Source organism: Macaca nemestrina (assembly GCF_043159975.1).
Source record: "Macaca nemestrina isolate mMacNem1 chromosome 8 unlocalized genomic scaffold, mMacNem.hap1 SUPER_8_unloc_2, whole genome shotgun sequence".
In the NCBI taxonomy this organism is placed as follows: domain Eukaryota; kingdom Metazoa; phylum Chordata; class Mammalia; order Primates; family Cercopithecidae; genus Macaca; species Macaca nemestrina.
In genome coordinates this window covers 311080-327973 of record NW_027257566.1, presented here as the reverse complement: position 1 = coordinate 327973, position 16894 = coordinate 311080, and the positions used below count along the sequence as shown (strand labels likewise).

At 39.7% G+C, this 16894-nt stretch overlaps 1 protein-coding gene across 1 annotated transcript; it reads left to right on the top strand.

The window, feature by feature from the left end:
* The first annotated feature begins 11420 nt into the window (after window positions 1-11420).
* Window positions 11421-16431, top strand: LOC139361099 (zinc finger protein 705A-like). Its single transcript, XM_071089571.1, is given in 6 exon segments — window positions 11421-11432; window positions 13130-13256; window positions 14052-14107; window positions 14109-14163; window positions 14695-14774; window positions 15833-16431. Coding segments are annotated over 6 exon segments (915 nt in total). The 3' UTR covers window positions 16418-16431.
* The last annotated feature ends 463 nt before the right edge of the window (window positions 16432-16894 follow it).

The window sequence follows — 16894 nt, the reverse complement described above, 5'->3', positions numbered from 1 at the left end:
ATTTTTCAGCTTTCCAATTGGCTTCAAATGCTGGATGACCATAGAATGGTCGACATTGAGTTCTTCGCCAACTTCTCGTGTATCTGTACGAGGATCGAATTCAGTGGTTTCTCTCAATTGGTGGTTATCAACTTCTGGCCCAGAGCCTGGGGCTGAGGCTGCCATGACCACCCTGTTCTCTACCTTCTGTTGCGCTTGGGCCCAGAGCCTGGGGCTGAGGCTGCCATGACCACCCTGTTCTCTTCCTTCCGGGGTCCCCAGGAAGCTCCCAGGACTGAACGATCACCACAAAATACAGTGGCCAGGATGGGAGGGCTGGAGGTCAACTACCCCCCCGCCCCTGCCACCACAACCAAGAGGCCCCCATGGAGGTTGGCCCTGAGATGTGGGTCCCTGTGGGATGCAGGTCCCTGTGGGATGCTTCAGGGGACGAGCACGGGTCCTCCTGGCTGACAGGAGCCTGGTGGGCACTGGGTGTGTGGGGTCTATATAGATGGGTTGGACAGAACTGGGCCTGACCAGGGAGCCAGAGACTGGTGTGTCTTCCCGATTTCCTATGAGATCCCCTATCTGGTCATAGATGATGGTGATTTCTCTTTAAGTACTAAATCCCTGTAAGGTGTTAGGCACTCCATTCTTACCAAGTTTATTTTGTTACCTGGTAGAACCTGGCTCATAAAGAAGAAAATGGTGAAGAGGAGGACAGGAATCCTCATGGCTGAAGAAAGAAGAAAGTTTGGCTTCATTTCCAGGAGGCAGAGAAAACTTCCGTCTGTGGCTCTCTAGCACCAGTGGAATGTCTCTGTTTGGATAATGAAAGCCTTTCTGTACCTCATTAGGAATATTCATAGATAGAGGTGTTCTATGCATGCAAAATTGCTTTTATGGGAGGACTGATGTGGGTGCACAGTTTTGGCCAGAAAACCTTGTTCAATGGGAACATAAGCTACAAACATTTTGGCAAAAGATGAAAGTTTATGAACAAACAACCATTTATATTGTTACAATAAATTAGACTATGTTGAGAAACCAGTTGCTTTCGTTAATGATCAGACATTTTGTTAGTGAACACTTCCCAGACTTTACTAGCCCTGCTAAGAATTAATCACCCCACTTGCTCCTGGTCTGAAGCCCCAAAGTGCTTTGTTGATGTTACAGTGCTTACTGCCTTGTATGTTAGATTAGTGAATGTATATTTGCCTCTTCCACCACTGTATGAGCTTCTTGCTTGCTAGGACAAGGCTATATTCCTCAGAGCAGAGGAGGGAGTTGAATCATGCGGCCATTTATTCTCAAATCCTCTTCACCAAGTGGAACAAAACAGAACAGCGAAAGACCACTGCACATGGAAGCAGGAGGTCTGGATTTGGGTTCTAGTTCTCTAGATCTATTACTAACTGGAGGTATGGATAGAGTCAGGAAAATTTTCTTCCTTAGATGCTTCCTTGATAGCACCTATAAAGGTTGAGATCTGTTGGATCTAGATCAGGGGATTCTCAATCACTACTATGCATAAAATCAACTGGGAGAGTTGCTTTGCAATACAGATGCTTAGTTCCATCTCATGATATTTTTACTGTTTTTTAAAATTGATCTAGTATTTTTCATTAAATAATGTCAACTTTCTTAGTCTACATCTAATAAAACTCCCACTGGCATACAAATACATTGAATGATATTAGCAGCAGAATCTTTAAAGAAAGTAACCATATACAACTATTAAACCATTTTTTTCATTACTTATTATTTCATGCTGTTTGTCACTATTGTCATCATAATCAGCATCACCTTACATTGCTGAACATCCATTATGAACCATATGGCATAAACATTTTTCCTACTCATAAGGAGCATACATTCTCTATATGCATATGAAATTAATGTCTGAACAAAGTGGCTTAAACAAGGCAGAAGTTTATTTCTTTCTCACTTAAATCTATAGTTACATGTATCATGGCTGGTACAGATGTTTGCCAAATTCATTAGGGATGCAGGCCCCTTCCAGCTGTCTGCTCTGCTGCATTTCAGAAGAGGCTCCAGTTTGGCTGCTAAATGCCCACCTATCATTTTTTAATTCCAGGCAGCAGGAAAGAAAATAACAAAGAGAGAAAAACAAGGGAACGTCTACCCCTCCTTTTAAATTTTTTAACCAACTCCCTCTTTTTTTTTTTTTTTTAACCCAATTTGTTGAGCTATGATTACATTTAAAAAGCTGTCCATGTTTAAGGTACGCATCTCAGTGAGCCTGGGGACCTCCAGAACTTACTTATATGGTATATCTGAAACTTTGTGCTCTGACCACATCTACCCATTTCCCCTGCACCACGGCCCCTGGCAGCCACCATTCTACTCTCTGCTTTTGTGAGTTTGTCTATTTTAGATTTCAAATGCAAGTGAAATCATATAGTAATTGTCATTCTGTGGCTGTCCTATTTCGTATAACGTAATGCCCTCAAAGTCCACCCATGTTGTCACAAATGACAGGGTTTCATTATTATGTAACACTGAATAATATTCCAATGCATATATGTATTAACCATTTATCCTGATACTCTCCCTCCACCTGCCTCCCAATAGGCCGCAGTGTGTGTTGTTCCCCTCTCAGTATCCATGTGTTCTCATTGTTCTGCTTCCACTTGTGAGAACATGCACTGTTTGATTTTCTATTCCCGGGTTAGTTTGCTGAGGATAATGGCTTCCAGCTCCATCTATGTCCCTGCAAAGGACATGATCTCATTCCCTTTTATGGCTGCATACATAGTATTTCATGGTGTGTATGTACCACATTTTCTTTATCCAGTCTATCATTGATGGACATTTGGGTTGATTTCATGTCTTTGCTATTGTGACTAGTGCTGCAATGAACATGTGTGTGCATGTATCTTTATAACAGAATGATTTATATTCGTTTGGGTGTATACACAGTAATGAGATTGCTGGGTCAAGTGATAGTTCTGGTTCTAGGTCTTTGACGAATCACCATACTGTCTTCCACAGTGGTTGAACTAATTTACATTCCACCAACAGTGTAAAAGTGTTCCTATATCTCAACAGCCTCATCAGCAGGTAGTTTTATTTAAAAATTTTTGGAGAAACCTTCATACTATTATCCAAAATGGCCATAGTAGTTTGTATTTCCACCACGAATATACAAGGGTTATCTTTTATCCACATCCTCACTAATACTTACTATTCATCTTTTCGATAACAGCTATTCTAAGAGGTGTCAGGTGACATTTCATGGTGGTTTTTATTTGCATCCCCCTGACAATTAGAGATGGTAAGAATTTTGTCATGTGTTTGTCGGCCATTTGTATTTCTTCTTCTGGGAAATGTCTATTCAGATCTTCACCTATTTATTTATTTATTTATTTATTTTTTTTGAGACGGAGTCTTGCTCTGTCACCCAGGCTGGAATGCAGTGGCATGATCTCGGCTCACTGCAAGCTCCGCCTCCTGGGTTTATGCCATTCTCCTGCCTCAGCCTCCTGAGTAGCTGGGACTACAGGCGCCCGCCACCTCGCCCAGCCAGTTTTTTGTATTTTTAGTAGAGACGGGGTTTCACCGTGTTAGGCAGGATGGTCTCGATCTCCTGACCTTGTGATCCGCCCGCCTTGGCCTCCCAAAGTGCTAGGATTACAGGCTTGAGCCACCGCGCCCGGCCCACATCTTCACCTCTTTAAAAAAAAAAATTTCAACTTTTATTTTAGATTCAGTGAATGCACGTGCAGGGTTTTACATTGGCACATTGTGTGATGCTGAGTCTTGGAGTATGAATGATCTTGTAACCCAGGTAGAAAACATAGTATTTCATGGTGTATATGTTTTTCAGGTTTTGGTCCCCACCTTCCCTTCCCCTTCTTGTAGTCCCGAGTATCCGTTGTTCCCATCTTTACATCCATGTATAATCGGCGCTTTGTTCGTACTTATAACTAAGAACATATGATATTTGGTTTTTTCTTCCTGCATTATTTTAGAATAATGGCCTCTAGCTGCATCCATGTTGGTGCAAAGGACATAATTTTTTTAATGGTTGCATAATATTCCATGGTGTATATATACTACATTTTCTCTATCCGATGATAGAGAAAATATTCATGTCTTTGCTATTGCAAATAATGCTATAATAAATATATGAGTGCACGTGTCTTTATGATATTTTCTTTTGGATACAAGGGTCAGTCCCCGTGGCTGCTGTCGAGGACTAGCATTGAGTGCCTGAAGCTTTTCCAGGCTCAGGGTGAAAGCTGTCAGTGGATCTATGATTCTGGGGTCTGGAGGATGGTGGCCGTCTTCTCAGAGCTCCACTAGGCAGTGCCCCAGTGAGGACTCTGTGGGAGCTCCTACCCCATATTCTCCCTCTGCACTGCTGTAGTAGACATTTGCCATGAGGTCTCCACCCCAGCAGGCTTCTACTGGACATAAGGCTTTTCCATACATCTTTTGAAATCCAGGTGAAGGCTTCTGATATGGTTTGGCTCTGTGTCCCCGCCCAAATCTCACCTCAAATTGTACTCCCACAATTCCCACATGTTGTGGGGGACCCAGTGGGAAATAATTGAATCATGGGGGCAGTTTCTCCCATATCGTTCTTGTGGTAGTGAATAAGTCTTACGAGTTCCGATGGTTTGATAAGGCGAAACCAGTTTTGCTTGGCTGTCATTCTCTCACTTGCCTGCTGTGATGTAAGACATGCCTTTCGCCTTCTGCCTCCCCCCAGCCATGTGGAACTGTAAGTCCAAATAAACTTCTTTCTTTTGTAAATTGCCCAGTCTTGGGTATGTGTTTATCAGCATCGCACTCCTGTACTTTGTGCAACTGCAGGTTTAATATCCCATGGAAATTGCCAAGGCTTAAGGCTTGCACCCTCAAAGCAGTGACCCAAACTGTGTCTGGGGCCTTTTTTAGCCATGGCTGGAGCTGGAGTGGTTGGGAGGTAGAATGCTGTGAGCACTGTCCTGCGCTTGCCCGGGGTGGTGCAGCCCTAGGCCCAGCCCACAAAACCAGTCTTCCCTTATAGGCCTCCAGGCCTTTGAAGGGAGGGGCTGCCACCAGCCAAGGTCTCTGAAATGCCTTTCAGGCCCTTTCTTCATTGTCTTCTATTAGCATCTGCTTTCCTTTTAGTTATGCAAATGTCTTCAGCCTGCTTGAGTTTCAGAGGATACCAACGGCCTTAGAAGTACCATATGACCCCTAACACTTCTTGACTTCATTTCTGCAATATATTTTATTTTTTTACGTCATCATGAGCATTGAAACTTTTTATATCTATTCACTTTCCATTTGTTTTCAAGTCCAGTTTACTTCCAAATAATTTTAGAATATAGAGTCTCCATAAGACTCTAGTTTGTCTGGTTTCTTGCTGTACCCCATGACTGCGAATGCTTTCTAGTACATATAATACACTCGAAAGTACTTATGAGGCCGGATGCCGTGGCCCACGCCTGTAATCCCAGCACTTTGGGAGGCCGAGGTAGGCGGATCATGAGGTCAGGAGATTGAGACCACCCTGGCTAACACGGGTGAAACCCCGTCTCTACTAAAAAAAAATACAAAAAAATAGCCGGACGTGGTGTCGGGCGCCTGTAGTCCCAGCTACTCGGGAGGCTGAGGCGGGAGAATGGCGTGAACTCGGGAAGCGGAGCTTGCAGAGAGCCGAGATCTCACCACTGCGCTCTAGCCTGGGCAACAGAGCAAGACTCCATCTCAAAAAAAAAAAAAAAAAAAGTACTTATGAATGAAAAAAGGAATGAATCTTCCTATTTTTCCTTCAACATAGCCTTAACTTTTTGGTTTCCAACTTTATGTGGGGTTTTCAGTAGCTGTCTCAAAAATCCAATCAAATTGAACCGGGTGTGTCTCCAGAATGCAGTTTTGACTAGGTTCAGTATCTGTGCAATCAGGGCATGTCTCTTGGAATGTAGTGCTGATTAGGTTTATTAATTGTTTTTTCCTATATAAGGGGAAGCCAGAGGATGCGTTTTCCCAGAGAAGGAGCATCAGAAGAGTTTAAGACCTTGGGGAAAGGGAGTCTTGCTGCTTGCTTGTGGGACTTGCCTTGGAAGGTAGATAAGTTCACAGCATCCTCCAACTTTTTATTTTTGGTGAGTTCTCCGAGCACTGAGATGTGAACTGGCCTCATTCCCTTACAATGATACTGTTACCAGTAGAAGAGATTCGAGTTCCTGGCAGCATATCTGCATGGGTCCATAAGCAACTTCAGTCCTTACCTCCTCAGAAGAAAGAATTCGACTGAGGGGCATACAGCGGAAAAAGAGACTAAGTTTCAGAGCAGGAGTGGAAGTTTATTTAAAAAGGCTTTAGAACAGAAAGGAAAGGAAAATTCTCCTGGAAGAGACCCAAGTGGATGCCTGAAGGTCCAAGAGAGAAAAGAGAAGGGCCTTTAACCTTGATCCTGGGATGGGCTTGCCTCTTTCCCATGATTCTTCCTTTAGGGAGAGTTTCCGGCATGCACAGTGCTTTCCTTACCCTTTGGAATTGAGCATGCACGGTGTGTTTAGGGAGTTATATGCATGTCCATCTGAGGCTTTCTTTCCTTTTCCAGTGGAGTGTGTGCCCGGAAGATTATACTTTGCCATTTTTGTCTCTTAACATGCATGCCCAAGAAATTGCTTCTTCCTGGGGTCTGCATTTAATTAACATTTTTGATGTTAACAGGTGTAGACCACCAGGAAATGGCCTGTCTCTGGTGCTGCCTAATTGTCATTGTTAGAGAGGCAAAGTGATCATTAACAGACCATCACCTGACATTTCTAGTGGGTAGGGGAAGAGCCCTCTCCTGCCCTGCTCCTGCTCTTCTACCTGTAACAAGACAAGCCTTGAATATCATTAGACATGTGTCCCATCAAGGCAGCATCTCATTAGTAAATTTTACTGTGTGAATCGATACTTCACATTCTCATATTCTGTGTTCACTATTTGTGTGCCTTTTCCATTTTTGTTTTGACCGTATCTCATTATTTTAACTGCCTTCTCCAAGATTCTAGATCTGCATTGACCAATAGAGTAACTACTAGTCACATGTGCCTATAAACTGTAAATTAATTATAATTAAATAACTAAATGGCATATCCTTAGTAGTAATTGCCAATTTCGTGGCCAAACTAGAAATTCTGTAACTACATATGTGTGGTAGTTACTGCATTGGACAATGTAGATATAGAGCATTTCTTTCATCACAGAAAATCATGTGGGGCATGTTGGCTGCCACTTATTTTTAATTTATTTTTATTTTTTATTTCTTCGAGACAGAGTTTTGCTCTTGTTGCCCAGGCTGGAGTGCAATGGCATGATCTCAGCTCACCGCAACCTCCGACTCCCAGGTTCAAGCGATTCTCCTGCCTAAGCCTCCCTAGTAGCTAGGATTACAGGCTTGTGCCACCACGCCCGCCTGTTTGTTTGTTTGTTTGTTTGTTTTTTCTATTTTTAGTAGAGACAGGGTTTCTCCATGTTGGTCAGGCTGGTCTCAAACTCCTGACCTCAGGTGATCCGCCTGCCTCCGCCTCCCAAAGTGCTGGGATTACAGGTATGAGCCACTGTGCCCGGCCTTATTTTTAAATTCTATTTGTGTGGTTTATAGTTAAATTATATTCTGCTTCTCTATATTCATTTCCTTTCACAGATTTTCTCAGGCAATTTTTAAATTTCATTCATTTACCTTCTTGAGGAAAGTACTTAGATCATTTTTTAAAAATAATGTACAGCAAATAATTTTTCCACGGATATTGTTTTAGCTTTATTGTGTTGGTACTTTTACATACTATATTCAGGTATTATTATTTTTCATAACTTACTTTAAAAATTGTGCCAAGTTTATTTAAAAGAGATTTCTCCCTTGATTTTCAGAGGTCAGATTGTGTCTTCCATTGCTGTTATTTTAGTTTAATTTTATTTTATTATATGTAAATATGTTGCATATTCCTTTTTTAAAAAATATGAGATTTTTTCTCTGGTTACACAAACTTTGTATGAAGTGTTCATTATGCGCTTTAAAAATAAATATTTTGTTTCAGGGCATGGTGCTTTCACACATGCAACCTTAGAATAATTTTAAATTCCATTCCACTTTCACCATTCCTGAACTGCTTTGAATATATTGGATGTTGGAAGCCATGAGAGGTTTTGACTTGCAATCCAGTCAAGATAATAGGATTTTCCATTTATAGTGTAATCTGATATATATTCGTTTTGGTTTCATACTTTAAAAAAATCTATTCTCTTTTACTCTGTGGTGATCTTTGCTTTTCTATTTGTGCATTACTAGAATGTCAGCTGCTGTTTCCCTAGCACCTGAGATGTTACTCAACACTGTATAGTGCTGGTGTTGAGAATTGAGAGAATCTACTAAATAATAGCACTTTTTGAGACCGCAGTTCTGAATTAAAAGGAAGGGAAAGGACAGGCAAAAGAATATAGACATCAGCTATTTTTACTGAAGATCTGTTGGAGAACATGGTTTTGGTGTCCAGGAACTTGAGACCTAGTACTGCATTCCTAATACTTCACTAAGGTGGGCCTAAATAGCCCTGAAAGGGCTAGAAAGTCACAAGTCAGCCTCTTAATTGTTATGGGTGTCCTGAAAATATTAAGGTAATATTGAAGATGCAGAATGGCTCCTTCCTCATGACTTTTTAAGAGATCTGGGCCGGGCGCTGTGGCTCATGCCTGTAATCCCAGCACTTTGAGAGGCTGAGGCGGGTGGATCACCTGAGATCAGGAGTTCCAGACCAGCCTGACCAAATTGGAGAAACCCCGTCTCGACTGAAAATACAAAATTAGCCAAGTGTGGTGGCGCATGCCTGTCATCTCAGCTACTTGGAAGGCTGAGGCAGGAGAATAGCTTGAACCTGGGAGGTGGATGTTGCAGTGAGCTGAGATTTCACCATTGCACTCCAGCCTGGGCAACAAGAGCAAAACTCTGTCAAAAAACAAAAAGAGAGAGAGAGAGAGAGAGAGAGAGAGAGAGAGAGAGATCTGGAGGGAGATACTAAACTGTGCAGGCTCTCATCTTGAAGTCACCAAATACGTAAGTTGTTATTCCTGCTCTGGTGAGAAGTTTGTCAATACATTTTTTCCATGAATTAATGAAAATTTTAGACCCATAACATAAGTTTTAAAAAATTTATCCTAAAGATTGCTTGTGTATGTGTCTGTTTTGAAATATATTTAATCTCTATATCTTGAAATAGTTTTTATAGATTCCATACAAGAGTCCTTTAGGAAATAAGTGTGCTTTGATTTTCTTATAATATTTGTCCTTGTTTGTCCCTGGCACAGTCTGTATACGACCATTTAAATTACTTTTAGTTCATGTTTGGGTTATAATCACACACAAATATTCTCTAAAGTCCAAATCTTATTTTGATATTCGAGGAAGAGTTTACATGGTAATAATATTAAGGGTTACAGCTGGTTTCACTGAAGCTTTGTAGGCATTCTCTAATATCTTATTTTTTTGAAGGAATATCTCTTCTGCTTGAATTATAGACTACATAATACATGTACTGTCAGGTACATTCATGGAAGGGACAGGCAGATGGAGTCATATGTTACTGAAGCCTTGATAAACAGATGTAGGAAATAGACCAAGGAATAAGAAAAAAGTTGATATTGAAAAGTGCTTGTTGAAGTCTGTAAATGTGCATTAAAATGTGGCAGTAAAAATAGACACAGTGAAGTTTGGGAACTGGGGTCTAAATCCTGGAGTCCCCAGAATCATAGAGAACCTTGGTTAGGGGAGTAATTTTGCAAAAAAGCAAGAAGAGCCAGTGACAAGGCAGAATATAATTAAAAGTATTGCTGTGTCATTTTCTAGTTTTGTAATTTTGTCATATTTTTCAAACTCTGTTGATCATTTATTGAACTGGTAAATAAACTATCATCAGCAGGGTTATTATAAGGGTTAAATAAGGAAATTTATGTATATCTGTAAGCACAACATCACAATTAATACAAAGTTACCCTTTTTATTTTTTCCTGGACTTCATGTACAAATGGGTCAGTTAATTTTTTGTTTATGAAAGATAATTATCATTTGTACATAAAATATATTTATTTATTTTTATTTTTAGCAGGGAAATAATACATGCATGTTTTCCCCCATCTCAAACACATGCATTCATATAAACATATCCATCTATATACCTACATATCTATGTATGAATATACACATGGACATCAGTATTTCTCAGCAAATATGTATCATGATAATCAGAGATATTGCAACTAACAAAGACTAATATAAACCATGATTGCAAGAATTTTAGATACCACCTTAGTAAAATATCAGATTGAGCTGCTACATTTCTCTCAGCCCTAAGTCATTTTGTATTTTCTGAGCATCTTAGAGGATTGTGACTGTATACACAGGACAGAAACACCATGACCCAGGGTACTGCTGCGAATTTCTGATGCAGGGGATTTTAAGGGCTAGATCAGCAGGATGGGAGTGTTGACCCTCCAAGTGAAATAAATTCCTGAATTGATTATCCCCATCCTAAAACAGTTTTTTTTTTTTTTTTTTTTTGATACAGAGTCTTGCTCTGTCGCCCTGGCTGGAGTGCAGTGTTAGGATCTCGGCTCACTGTAATTGCCTCCTGGGTTCAAGTGATTCTCCTGCTTCAGCCTCCTGAGTAGCTGGGATTGCAGGCAAGCACCACCATGCCCAGATAATTTGTGTATTTTTAGTAGAAATGGGGTTTCACCATTTTGGCCAGGCTGGTCTCGAACTCCTGACCTCAAGTGATCCACCTGCCTTGGCCTCCCAAAGTGCTGGGATTACAGGCAAGAGCAACCGCACTTGACCCTAAAACAGATTCTTACTTGATTGATTTCCAAGTTCCAAGGGGAAATACAAAAGTCGAAATTGAGAGAAAGTAAAAGTGGAGTAAGGCTTCAGAAGGCTGTGATTGGTGTTGGAGAAACATTGCTAGGGCATAAAGCTGGGATAATAAAATCTGAGAAATCCCACAGTGTTTATCTACAGGTGGAAATCATATTCCACATGTGGGCGGAGTCAGGGGTCCCTGTATTTTAAAATCAGTGAGGGAATTGAATATCTGGACTTGTGTCAATTAACATACAAAACTCAGTGCTTTTAATGTTCTCGTTCACAAGATATCTGTGTTCCTTCTTTGTCAGAAACCATAGTCATAGGCTTCCTAATTTTGACCTTGGGGAAAGAGGAGAGGCCTCTGTGTGTTTGTGTCTATTGGTCAGGCTGTGGTGCAGGTGGTGTCACACTTCAGTGAAGGTCTGGCTTTTCATCACAGGTTGGTCTGAAAATTGTGTACAAGGCTGGTGTCTCACGTGTTCTTTCTCCAACCTCAGCTTTTTTTAGTGCCTGAAGTGTCTGCAAGTGGAAATCCAGAAGAAGACAGAGAGAGACTGAGTTCTTGACAATGCATTCACTAGTGAGTAGGGGATGCCTCTTTCTGCTGAAATGACACCCATATTGCTGGCAAATGGGCAGTTTTCTGCAGTTTGCATGGGTGTTTCATTTTTATTCTTTTTGTTTGTTTGTTTTCATGATGCAAAATCCATCCAGCCTGGGTGTTCCAAATGCAATCAGGAGACTTTCAGGTATCTGGCCTCCAATTAAGTTTTCTCAGGACTCTAGGTTGGGTATCATGTGTCAAAGATTCCTAAATTATCAATATAATTTCTAATATTACACTACTTTATTCCAGCCCCTATTCAGGCTATTTACAAAAAAAGACATGAGAGGTCTCATTTATGTATTTCTTTTTCTTCTATCCATCCTATAACCTCATAGGGAAATAATTGACCCATTAACTGTACCGTTGGCTGAAATAGACTTAGGATTTTGATGAATGCAGGCAATAGAGATGCGTGAAGAGCAGAAGATCACAGCCCAATAATGAGGCTGATGTTCTAGCAGCTGAGTTCAATAAATCCCGTGTGATAGGCCTTGGGCAAGAGCTGCACAGTGCTGAGGAAAAAGGAGAGTTTGATAAAATATATTCGTGCTTTTAAAAACTTTGCAAAAGGACAACTAAAGAAGTCATTATTATTCTTATCCCCATTCATTTTACCTTTTGATAATTAATCTTTTCACCTTCTGGTAACTGAAAGTAACATATAAGAAATACAATTACTTAATTATGGTTGCACACTCAGGAGAAGGAATATAGTAGATAGAGTACAATTTAGGGTTCTGTGGAAATGCTTCATAAGAGCTGGTTAGAAAAAAGCAAAACAGTAAAGAGGTCTTTTTATCCTTGAACAAGCCAAGTGACAAGGTAAAGTTAAAAGAGAGGCAGTGATAACTGATGTTTGGATTGCCCAGAGAAAGTTGAGAACAGGAAGCTTCATATCACAGGAATCATCAGACTAAGACTTCCTCAGTGTACCAGCCTCAGCGGTCTTGTCTTGTGCTGCTCGACTGTCTTCAAGCCTTGTCATGAACACCTGAATGACATAACATTAGAGTGACTCTATGTATAAATTGAATCCTATATTCTGTGTAAAACTTGTTCAGTTCTGAAGAATGCTGGAGTCTGGTTCATTACTTTCTAACTTTTTAATGAATAAGGGACCAATGACATGTATTTAATAAATATTTGCTAGATAGGAAACATGTTTTCTATTACTTCGTTAGATTATTCAAAGCACATAATAGGTCTTTTAACCATTTGATTGGTGAGAAACCTGTGGTTTATCTAGAGAAATAATTTATTTAATCACGGTCATGTTTAAAAAGTAGTAAATCATGGTTATTTGCCTTGTGACAAATCTGTAATTTACTTGAAATTCATGGTAAATTTGTTTTATTTATGAAGGTTCAAGCAAAAATTTTATACTCAGTTATGTACGGGTGATTAACACATTACTGAAAAATATCTGGGCTATATTATGCCACACCTCATGCGATATTTCTTCATAGTAAAGTTTAATGGATTAAGAGTGGGTACGTCTCTGTGAGTGAATCTGAAAGGCAGATACCAGCTTAGTATTGAGAATGAACTGGCTGGAACCTAAAACACTGGGAGTTCTGCATACCCAGCTCCTACCTATGTCATCTCAGCCTTCCTCCTCTGGACGTTAACAGGGATTCTCTGTCTAAACTAAAATGTCTGTGATGTTTTAGAAGAAAGTGACTTTTGAAGATGTAGCTATTGACTTCACCCAGGAAGAGTGGGCCATGACGGACACATCCAAGAGAAAGCTGTACAGAGATGTAATGCTGGAAAACAACAGTCACCTGGTGTCCCTCGGTGAGTCCCTCAACATTCACATACGTATGTAGACACACATTGACTCATTCATTCAATAAGTGTTGGAACAGCTTCCCCATATCTCACTCTAATCTCTTCTCTGATTCTCTCACAGATCTTACCTGAAAAAGTTTGAGCTCTCTAAATCTGTCTGAAAGAAATATCTTCATTTTATTTTATTTTATTTTATTTAGTTTTATTTAGTTTGTCACTCAATTAGAATGTAATCTTGACAAGGATTTCATGGTTTCTTTGGTACTCAGTGTCTAATACTCAGAACAGACCTGGGAACTTAATGAATATTTTCAATGTATTAAATTAAATATTTTCTAAATAACTCTTCTGCTTTAGTTGCTATACTTAGGCTGAAACCAATTAGTGAAAACAATAGCAATATCTTTTCTGTATAGAACACCAATTATTTTTGTAAATCGGATGTTTTTTTTTTTTGTTCTGCACGAGAATAATAATAAACATACTGTGCAGAGATTTAATTAATCTCTTTCTGAAAAGACTGTGTATTACGCATTGTGTCTTGGAACTTAGGCATGGACTCAGCATTCATAGGTCCTGACTGTTTTGAATTTCCTTTTCCTGATGGACCTTTCATTTGGATTTATTTTCTAGTCTCATGTTGGGTCAAAAAAATCCTGGGGAGTTTTCTGTGTTCTAGGTCTCGTGGCCTGAGCTGACCTTCACTGTTTTTATTCTTCCTCGGTAGCCTGCCTTACAGTTGGTGATAATGCACATTTATTGACAGTGAACTCAAAACACACGTACTGTTTCCACTAACAGGGTACCAGATAAGCAAATCCTATATAACTTTGCAGCTGGAGGGAAAGAGGTCTTTCTCAAGGAAAAGAGCTCTGGCGGGAAGGAAGAGAATTTCTCCAAGGCCAGAATCTGGGTAAGCAACAGGGTCCTGTGCTCTAATAGGAGGAGGTGCTTTGTCAATGAATAATATCAGTCAAATATTAATTAGCGGTTTTATGAAATGAGTGGTAATTTCTAAAATGTAGGTTAAGCTACCGGAGCAGAATTCCTTAGATGTTATTATCATTTTGTTCATATGTCAGATGCTACTCTTATGTCCTCTTGCCTTTTCTTTTACTTTCAGGAAAAGGATAATTCATGTACTTGTTGGGGTTAAACTGTCACATGCTGACTCTTTTCCCGATACCCCTGTGAAGACTATCCCTCTATTTACCTGCCTGATATCTCATGTCCATTTTAACTCTTTTCACATTTTAATTTTAAAACTCTTTTCTAATTGCTGACGCTGTACGATCTGTTTCTTCTATTGAAGTATTTTCTTCATTTGACACATTTGCCACATCTAAGTGTCAATTTTTGAGAAAAAGTAAACGGGCCTTGGGGTTTTTCAATTAATTTTATTACCATAATACCAAGGTAACAATTTATTTTTCAATTATTTCAGACAAGGAAAGTGCCCTTAAGAAAAAACACACGATATCCATGCATCCTATCAGAAAAGACGCATCCACCAGTATGACAATGGTAAGTTTTATAGCTGTGTACACCAGTCATCTAAGTTAAAGACCTGGTAATGGGTTAAGTTAGTAATGACGCACAGTCACCTGAGTGTAATTAGGCTGGCATTAAGTGCTTTCTAAGCAAAAAAAAAAATGTGATACTTTGAATTTAGTGAATAAAATGACCTGTGTTCTAAACCATAACATGAGATCTTTAAAGTAGAACAAGTGCATATACATTGCTCATGCTCAGACTTTGAAGGATATTGATATCATCACAATTAATGGAATAACTCTGCAGTTGGGATCTTACAAAAGAAAAAATATCTGAGTCTGCAGTAGATAATGTGTACGCAAGTGTCAATCGAGAAAAACGACGAGACAAGTCTCAATCATTTTAGGAGATTTATTTGCCAGAGTTAAGGACATGCACCTGGGGGACAGGTGTATATCTTTCTCCAAAGATGATTTTCTCTAAATTTAAAGGGGGAAAGGGTGGGATATTGAGAAGTACACAATTTTCATGTAAAAGGTGGGTAGAAAAAAATAGTCATTCATGCATTTTTCTGGCTCAGTGAATCTGGATTTTTTTTACATAAGATGACATAAACAAATGAGGCAGAGGAATAATGCTGGAAAGCTGCATTTTATATAAGACAATATAGGCAAAACGGGGCAGGGAAACAATCGGATATGCATTTGTGTCTGGTGAACTGGGGATGACTGCACCTGTAAAGACAAGCTATCAGTTTGCATTGCCATGATGTAATTTTAACAGCTCATCAGGAATTTCTTTGTGGGCAAAATATGGGGGAGGCATGTAGCTTTTCATCTTGTAGCCATATTACTTAGGAACCAGAAGGGGGAGGCAGGTTTGTGTGACCCTGTTCCCAGCTTGATTGTTCCCTTTGGTTAAATGAGTTTGGGGTGCCAAAATCTAATTTCCTTTCACACAAGTAACATTGGAAAGATTTCAACTGAGCTCTACCACTGAATGGTTGGTCTAGGATTCAAAGGTGGTGAAATGAATGTCTAGATGTATGGCGGTAAATCATTAAGAGCTTTTAATCTTTGTCTCTAAAGGAGAACTCTCTCATTCTGGAGGATCCCTTTGAATGTAATGATTTGGGAGAAGATTGCACTCACAGTTCCACAATGACTCAGTGTTTGTTAACTCAGAGTGGAAAGAAACCCTACGTCAGCAAACAGTGTGGAAAATCCCTTAGTAATCAGTTGTCCCCTAAACCACATAAACAAATTCATACTAAAGGTAAATCATATCAATGTAATATATGTGAAAAGGCCTATACTAATTGCTTTCACCTTAGACGGCACAAGATGACTCACACTGGAGACAGGCCATATGCATGTCATCTATGTGGAAAATCCTTCACTCAGTGTTCTCACCTTAGAAGACATGAGAAAACTCACACGGGAGAGAGACCGTATAAGTGTCATCAGTGTGGGAAAGGCTTTATTCAATCCTTTAACCTTCGAAGACATAAGAGAACTCACCTTGGATAAAAGCGTTATGAATGTGATAAAAGTGGGAAAGTCTTTAGTCAAAGCTCTGGCTTTAGAGGACACACAAGAATTCACACTGAAGAGAAACCACATGCTTGTCTTCTATGTGGGAAAGCCTTCAGTGTATCTTCTGACCTTAGATGATATGAGAGAACATGCACTGGAGAAAAGCCATATGAATGCCATTTATGTGGGAAAGCCTTCAGTCAATGTACTAATCTTAAATAACATCAGAAAATTCACCCTGGAGAGAAAATTATAAAATGTCTTCAGAACATATTCTGACTTTAGATGACATGGTGTTAGGAATGACGAATGTGAGGAATATGGAAGAGACTTTAGCTGTAGTTGTAACATCTAAACATGCCAAAGGACTCACATTTTGAAGAATTACTGTAATCAACATGGACGTTACTTCAGTTACCTTTATTCTTCAGTCCACATCAATAAATTCATATGGAAGAGAAATTGTACGACATGTGTGTACCAAAGACTTGTTAGTGATCTGATCATAAATGACACGGGAGAGCTGAAACTGTCAACATAATAAACTGAAAGTCTTCAGCAACAGTTTTAAAAACTTAAAACGTGTGGGACTTTCAGGTAGAGAATCTCTAGTTC